At 36.5% G+C, this 8944-nt stretch overlaps 1 protein-coding gene across 1 annotated transcript; it reads left to right on the forward strand.

Annotated features, from left to right (window-relative positions):
• The first annotated feature begins 646 nt into the window (after window positions 1–646).
• On the forward strand, window positions 647–2297 carry RPL10L (ribosomal protein L10 like). The gene has a single exon (XM_033190901.1). It carries the CDS (start codon window positions 788–790, stop codon window positions 1430–1432), a length of 645 nt encoding a protein of 214 aa, XP_033046792.1. The 5' UTR covers window positions 647–787; the 3' UTR covers window positions 1433–2297.
• Window positions 2298–8944: the final 6647 nt, after the last annotated feature.

An 8944-nucleotide genomic window follows, 5' to 3' on the forward strand; every position in this document is an offset into this window, starting at 1 on the left:
TCATCAAAGCACTCATGCCAAGAAACCACTTTATCCAGGGAAGATGGCCACATACTCCAAGAAACAGCAATTGATCTACAAATGCTGACAGTGAGATACAAGCTCTGGAGAATGAACTGGCCAAACTGGAAACAGTATGTTGAATAACTGGAAAGATTTTTCCTCTCAAATTCTAGGATTTTTTTTTTCTGTTTCTTTAGACAGGGTCTCACTCTGTCACCCAGGCTGGAGTGCAGTGGTGCGATCTCAGCTCACTGCAACTTCTGCCTCCGGGGCTCAGGCGATCCTCCCACCTCAGCCTCCTGGGTAGCTGGGACTACAAGCACTTGCCACCATGTCCAGCTATTTTTTTTTTTTTTTGGTAGAGACGGAGTTTCACTATATTGCCCAGGCTGGTCTTGAACTGAGCTCAAGCGATCCTCCTGCCTGGAAATAACCTATTTTATACTTAAGGTAAAGCTGAAAGCAAGAGCTCCTAGCCCAAGATGGCCAGCAGGAAGGAAGCCGCTGCTGTGTCGTTGGGGCCAGGCCCAATTCCTTGCCTGGCCGCCAGGGAGAGCGGACTCCACGGCTGCCTCTCTGCTCACCTCAATGCGCCAGGTCGCGCAGGCGCGGAGGCTCCAGGCGTTGCTGCGTCTCGAGTTGGGGCGTCGCGACAGTCGTCACATCTTCTTCAGGACTCTACAGTTCCCGCGCAGGACGACGGGCAACATATATAATATGCACGCAGGCGCAGTTCAGGGAGCGCACTTTCACTTTGACGGACTGAAGACGTTCCCGTGTTGCCATGGGCCGCCGTCCAGCTCGTTGTTACCGGTATTGTAAGAACAAGCCGTACCCAAAATCTCGTTTCTGCCGTGGGGTTCCTGATGCCAAGATCCGCATCTTTGACCTGGGTCGAAAGAAGGCAAAAGTGGATGAATTCCCACTCTGTGGCCACATGGTGTCTGATGAATATGAGCAGCTGTCTTCTGAAGCCCTGGAGGCCGCCCGTATTTGCGCCAACAAGTACATGGTGAAAAGTTGTGGCAGAGATGGCTTTCACATGCGAGTGCGGCTCCATCCCTTCCATGTCATCCGCATCAACAAGATGTTGTCCTGTGCTGGGGCTGACAGGCTCCAGACAGGTATGCGAGGTGCCTTTGGAAAACCCCAGGGTACTGTGGCCCGGGTCCACATTGGTCAAGTCATCATGTCCATCCGCACCAAGCTTCAGAACAAGGAGCATGTGATTGAAGCCTTGCGCAGGGCTAAGTTCAAGTTCCCTGGACGCCAGAAGATTCATATATCCAAGAAGTGGGGCTTCACGAAGTTTAATGCTGACGAATTTGAAGACATGGTGGCCAAGAAGCGCCTCATCCCTGACGGTTGCCGAGTCAAGTACGTTCCCAGTCACGGCCCTTTGGACAAGTGGCGGGTTCTGCATTCATGAAGGCTTTGGCAGCACTGTCTCCTTGGGCCATGCCGGTCTGACTTATGCTTGCTAATAAATTCTGTTTACTGACAAAAAATAACTACTTTTAAAATTTTAATATTTTTTAACTATCCAGTGTTTTAGAATATAGACTACTAGATTTTTTTTTTCTATTTATGCCATTTTAATGGCAAATGCTACCTTCCTTCAGTAAAACTATACAATTTATAGAGAAAGCTATTACTGTTTTAATCACTTTAGGAGAGTATAGAACAATATGTTGAAAGTTTTGTTTGTAGTAAAGTCATAAGTTATGCAGCTATCATTTCTTGAATAAAAAATAGATTTGAATGAAAAAAATTATTGTTTATAGAATATAAACTAAACAGTAGCGATGAAAATAATAGTAGGCATTAGTGATATTTCAACCGCAGCCCCTATGGAGGTAATTTATTTCTAAACTTGGTTGCCTTATGTTTTCCTATACATTTCTGTACATTGTTTTTAGAATTACCTTACACCTCTAATTATCAGCCTTAGGACAATTGAGTATCACTGAAAAAGGCTTTTCCGGATGAACTTTACATTGTTTCACAGTCAAGAGATAACAGTCTAATTTTTTCTTCATCATAGAAAAGTCATAGGTGACAACAGAGTTCATATTGCTTGTATCTGGGCTCCAGTAGAACCAAAAGAAGAGAGAAAATGACACTAAATCAGCTCTCTGTACTCTAAAAGGACCCTAGAGAGAGTTTGCAATTGTAGGTGCTTGTCCTGAATTAGAGTTACATTGATCACACAAGTGCTTTTTGTTTTATTTTTGAAACTACGTAAGCCAAAATTCCTGAGTTTGTACTGCATTTAAAAAAATTCCTGTTCTTTACAATTGACTTAGCCTTTTCAATCTCAATCCTGCTAACAGTGCCTTCGGTGTTTTTATACTAATGGTTCTTTTTCAGAGTCAACACATTTAATGAAAACAAAAGAAATACTAAATAGTATAGAAACACTACTATTTAATTTTCTTTTATTTAAAAAATTGCTTTGTCAGTCTTACCATGTTGTATCTGGCTGGATATTTCTTTCAGGCCCTTGCTAGATTTCCTATTTGTATATATTTAAGCTATGTTCCTATTTTAAGATGTTTTTTATGTTTGCATTTTACCACACTTTCAAAAACGAAAATTCAACCTCAATAATAATAATAATAATCTAAAGGGAAAGGCAATACAAAACACGATAAAATAAGCAACCCCTTAGCTTCTAGTACAACCATGGCCCAGCTTTGAAAATGTTTTCCATCTTCATTATTTCCCTTTCTCTTTGGTCTTAAACCTCTCAAAACATGTTGACCTTCAAACTTGGAACTCTGCACTCACTAAATATACAGGGAGAGAGGTAAGTATAGGCTCTTGAACTTCTTTGCCCTAGGGGATTGGTAACAGTAATTTTTCATGCATATAGATATGGGAGTGAAGAGAAAATGAAAGATTAAAAATTAATACGTTAAAACCTGGCAGGTAGCTGTCAATAATTTTTTATTTGAATTTTCCCACAGTTTCACATTGTAAGGATTATATGTAAATTCTTTTTTAAAATATCGACATGCAAGCACTTTTACTTGTTTTTGTTAAAAATCCTTCCTACTAATTTTCTCCAAGCCATAATTTTGTTTTTTTCAGCATTTTCTTATTTTAGGGTCATTCTAATTACTTTTTTTTTTTTAAATGGTAGGACAACTGGGCTGAAGGATAGTTTCATTATAATTTTGCAGAGTTAGTTATTTTAAAATTTCTGTTCAAAATGGAAAATTGCATTTGGGAACATATTTATGTCCATCTACTGCTGCAATAAAATGAACTGTTTGCTCATTTGAAATAAAAAATTACAGGCCGGGCGCGGTGGCTCAAGCCTGTAATCCCAGCACTTTGGGAGGCCGAGACGGGCGGATCACGAGGTCAGGAGATCGAGACCATCCTGGCTAACACGGTGAAACCCCGTCTCTACTAAAAAATACAAAAAACTAGCCGGGCGAGGTGGCGGGCGCCTGTAGTCCCAGCTACTCGGGAGGCTGAGGCAGGAGAATGGCGTAAACCCAGGAGGCGGAGCTTGCAGTGAGCTGAGATCCGGCCACTGCACTCCAGCCTGGGCGGCAGAGCGAGACTCTGTCTCAAAAAAAAAAAAAAAAAAAAAAAAAAAAATTACAAAGGTAGTTAATGAAATTTAAGCAAATACTGCCCAATGAAACTTTTTGATTTAATTGATTAAATATATAAGTTTTAATGGAAAATACTGACTGAATAAGAAGATGAAGAAAACTTCAGTAGGACTATGTACTGTATCAATTTAGTTTTGAAAAGCATATTTCATAAATGATTGTTATATAATCCATCATTTCTACTCCCTCAAAATATGCAACTGTTTTAAGCATATTTAGCTTGAAAAATCTTTAATTTTTATAAAAATATACATTAGCTCTTCCGTGAATTGGCTGTCACTAACATTAGCAAGCATTTTACTTCTGCTTTAGCAGCCTTGTACTGCCTACCCTTACATAATTTAAGGAGAGCTTTCTGGTTCTCAGAATGTTACTACTGACCTAAGGATTGAGCTAAGACATCATTTCACCTCATTCATCTTCCTGGCTTTATATTAATGCCCTTTTGTTTTTGCTTTTGTTTGTATTTCAGTGTGATGACCTCATTTTCATAAAATTACCTATATATTCTTTTTTCACAGCAAATTAGGTGAAAAATAGTAAAGTCAAAATAAATTATACTTGCAATAATAATTCAAAATGAGGTTATTGTCACTAAACAATCGTTAAGAAGAAAAGCTGGTGTCAGGATGATTGGATTTGAATCTCAGCCTTTTTACTTTCTTGGGCAAATTACTAAGTATAGCCATTCTTAGTAATTTTGCCTTCTATAAAATGAGATGGAGACACTTTAGTTATAGGGTTGATTTTAGGATTAAATGAGATAATGCATTGAGAAATTAATTTTTATTATCATTATGATTTTTTTTTTTGAGACAGGGTCACCCAGGCCAGAGTGCAGTGGCATGATTATGGCTCACTGTAGCCCTGACCTTCCCAGGCTTTGGTGATCCTCCCATCCTAGCATCCCAAGTTGCTGGACCTGCAGGCATGCACCACCATGCTCAGCTAATGTTTTTGTAGTTTTTGTAGAAATGGGATTTTTTCATGATGCCCAGGCTGGTCTCAAACTCCTGGGCTCAAGCAATCTGCCCACCTCTGCCTCCCAAAGTGCTAAGATTATAGGCATGAGCCACTGTACCCTGTAGAGAAATCGAACACTATCGTGCTTTGCACATATTAATTATACAAAATTGATATTCAGTTAATATTGATGTTATTACATTTGGTCTTCACTCCTCAGCTACTAATTTTTGGTGCTTGTATTATTATTTTTTCTTGATTTATAACCTTGATATTCTGTCTTGCAATCATTGCTTCCAGTTATATACTCTTAGTTCTGGATTTAAATGGATTCAATATTCTGTTTCAAGTTTTTTTTTTAATCTTTAGTTTTGTAATTCCCAGTTTCATGTCATTGTGTTTTGTCATCTCTTTGTGAAATTCTTCTGAAAAAATTTATGCTTTATTGATTATCCTCTACGTATGACTCACTTATGGGGATTAGCTTACTTTTCTGTCCCCCAACTGAATTTCTTATCTACTTTAGCCACTTGTTAAATTCAGTATTCTTTTTCTTTTTTTTTCATTTTTATTTTCCAAAGAATGATTATATGGCTATCATGTCATTGTTTTTGTACGGCTTGTATGTCGTGTAGAGTATTCTGCTCAGACATTCTATTTAATCAGAAAGGTTGTGGGTGCATTTCTCTTGTCACTGTTTCATGAAACTTTTGACATTTTTTTGTTCATCTAGACTTCTCTTTGGGTGTTACTTTCCATGGCCTTGGGATGAGAGGATGGGGAAAAGAGAGAACTTGAAGGTTTAAGTATACCCTTTGATGCTGGCTAGATTCCACTTCTTCTGAGATCCATTAAATATCCTACACCAAAGCACACTCCAGTCAGCCAGGTACACAGTCCACTCTCCAGCTGTGACATATTCACCTTTGGCCTGCTAGTATTCGGTGCACAACCCTGGAAAATGTCAAACCCAGTTGCTGTGCATCTTTGGTGTTGGTGTGACCTCCACTTTTCAATGGATTTTTCTACAATTTTTGCTTGTGTAAGTCTATGTTAAGTACATTTCTCTACATATTAAGGCATTATTGAAACATATTTTTTTAAATTTGTTTCAGAAATTTATTTTAAGAGGTTGGACAGTTCTGAAAAGGTACATGCTATAAATGATTGTTATATAACTCATGATTTCCTCCAATCCCTCAAAATATGGAATTACACTAAATGTATTTACCCAGAAATCTTTAATTTAAGAAAGCAAAATCTGCTTCTGACTTACCACATGAGAATACTGCCTTCATTTTTATATCTCCTTCTAAATTTATGACATATATAACTATTTCCTTGTCTGCCTTTGGCTGTATTTATTTTATCACATTTTATTCATTTCATTAGGTATTGGGGAAAGAAATAATCTGATCATGTTTTTCCTCAGGTTATTACCCAGAATATTTTTTAATGTTGGACTAAAGAATGATCTACCTTTAGAGACTTTAATATTTCAGACAACTCATGTAAAAACTCTACATTTCCACATTTGTAACAACTTCCAGTTATTTTTTATTGTTGTGGCTCTCAAATAATTATACCTAAAATACTTTGAGTATCAAAATGATAAACTTTAAATATCAATTCCAAAAAGATCAACTTTGTGTTTGTGTCCATACAGAATCTTAACTCTCAATGTTATAAATAATAAGCTAATTAATTAGTTTTATGTATGTATATAAATAGACAAGAGTTACTGATTAAGATATATTTTTGTGCTTCACATGTTTAAAGAACAGGACCATATGTACAGTAGAAAATGTATTTTGAGGATTATATTATTAGACACTTCAAGAGTCCTATTCATGAAATTTCCTTTTGTACTAAGGTGACTGGTAACTGATAAATAGAAATATATGAGGTTGAGGAAGAGGACAGAATGTTTTGGGCAAATGGAGTCTTCTCAAAGGTGTTACTGTTCCATCTGCTCTCACAGAGGAAGAGGACATTGCAATGACAGGAAATGGTGTTTTATTTTGCCCAAATGTTACATCACTAAACTGAGACTTCATGGTGATGGTGAAGACAGAAGAGATGGTGGAACTGATATAGAGATTGTCAGGAAACAGTCCTTATATTCAGTCTCTGACATAATAAGGATAAGACTTACATTTCCTGTGAGTGTGGGGCCATTATAGTGTTTTAAATATAAGCAATATTGTATGTTCTATGCCCTATACTTCAAAAGCATTGTTTATTGGGAGGGGGCGATATGGCAGCAAGAGGCTGTATGGGGGACTTACTCCATGGTTGCAGCTGCAGGCAGCAAGAAAAGAGCCACTGTGCCTTAGCCAGATTTCCTTTGAGGGAATTGGATAGGGAGAGAAACTCCAGTATCCTCTAAAAAACTGACAAATAGACCCTATAAAAGACTCAGCACTTGGCCATCAAACATATGAAGAACCAAAGTCATGTGTCTTTACAGTAGAATGATTTATACTCAGTAATGGGATTGCTGGATTAAATAGTATTTCTGGTTCTAGATCCTTGAGGAATCACCACACTGTCTTTCACAATGGTTGAACTAATTTACACTCCCATCAGCAGTGTGAAAGCATTCCTATTTCTCCACATCCTCTTCAGCATCTGTTGTTTCCTGACTTTTTAATGATCACCAGCACTTGGCCACTAAATACATGGAGAAACAAGAGTAGTATAAAGAGAACCAGCAACAGCTGAAAGAGAACCTGTCTCTCATGACTTGAAGTCACTTAACAAAGAGAATATTGTCTACGTTTATATTCTGTTAATAATCTAAACCAAGGGATGGGGGAGAAAAAGAGGAATAAGAGAGCATATAATTTCCTTTTTCCTGATCTAAGTAGCTAAAACTGCTAGTTTAGGCTACACTAATGGAACAGATGAGAGATTTAAAAACGATAAATAACAATTTTCATAATTGGCAGTGATTGAAAAGTTTTGGAAAGAACCTCAGATATCGTTAAGGAAATGCCTTAAATATAAGCAAACTTTAAATTATCGTCACTGAAACCCATGTTCATGTGGCTATAGTCAAATTTTATCTCTCAGCTACTTACCTACCTGTAGCTTGTGTAAGTCTACCTACCTATAGATCTCCCAAATTTCCCATAAAAAATGCCTATCAGTCTTATCTTCCATCTACTTAATAGGAATTTGATTTATACGTACAATGGACTGCTTCAGTTTATGCCAATACTCTTCAATTGTAAGCCATCCATTTTTGAAACAAAATGCCAAAAATGACATTAATAAAAATGCCATTTTCACAGTTATATATATACATTTTTCAAATGATAATTTTAAGTTTTCAAAATGTAACAGTCTACAAGGTCAAAACCACCTTATCTAAAAGCAAGGTTGAGATTTTAAAAAGTTTTATTCATAAGTACAGTTCATGACGTATTTGTAGCAAATGCCATTAGGATTTATTGACAGAACTAGTGAATTTGAAGTCCATAGACCCCTGAACTTGAGAAAATATTTTATTACATAACTGATTTGAAAATGCCTATGTCTTAAGATCCAGTAATAACACTATAGATATCTATTGTAGTAAAGCTCTCAATTATATGAACCAGAAGATATATGCAAAGGGCCTTCATAGCATTGTTCATAGTAGCAAACACTTTTTATCCTTAATTTACATAAAGAGGACAATGAATATATTGTGGTATATTAGCTATGGGAGCTACTATGCTTACTGAGAATCAGTGAATGACATCTATAGCTAAAACATGGATAATTCTCAGAAGATATGGAATGAAAAAAAGAAAATAAGACTCTAAATAATATTATGTCATTTTTTTAAAGCTCAAAATGCAACAAAACCAGAGGTAATACTGTGTTATGTGTAAATAAATATATGATAGATCTAGTTTTTAAAGGTAATGCTAACTGAATATTTAGGATAGTGGTTGCATGGGTGGGGCATAACATGGCAGGGGAGGAACAGGGATAGTCTATGGAGGGTACTTTATAATAATATTTTATCTTTTAAAGCAAGTTCTTCCAGGTCATTATTCATCAGTATGTCTGGGTTATTCTTGGAATTTTTCCCTTCCAATGATTCTAAATTTGAAAATCAGGTTGTGAGATTACCATAGTCAGTTGCCTTGAAAAACTTATTAAAGTAAATTTATAAAGTTAAAAATATATTACTTTATATTTTATAATTGATAATTTTATTATGGAGGTCTTTGGAGATGTAAATTTATTATTTGTTGTTTATACTTTTATTCCTATTTCATAGTAGTTTGTTTTGTTTTGTTTTTGTGGGCCTATACTTTGCTTAACTTATCCTCTTGTATACCAAGATCTGTATT

Source organism: Trachypithecus francoisi, unplaced genomic scaffold, assembly GCF_009764315.1.
Source record: "Trachypithecus francoisi isolate TF-2019V2 unplaced genomic scaffold, Tfra_2.0 Lachesis_group3, whole genome shotgun sequence".
Classification (NCBI taxonomy): Eukaryota; Metazoa; Chordata; class Mammalia; order Primates; family Cercopithecidae; genus Trachypithecus; species Trachypithecus francoisi.

Excerpts from the sequence above, each read along its gene's own strand:
- RPL10L (XM_033190901.1), top strand. The coding sequence starts at position 788 with ATGGGCCGCCGTCCAGCTCGTTGTTACCGGTATTGTAAGAACAAGCCG.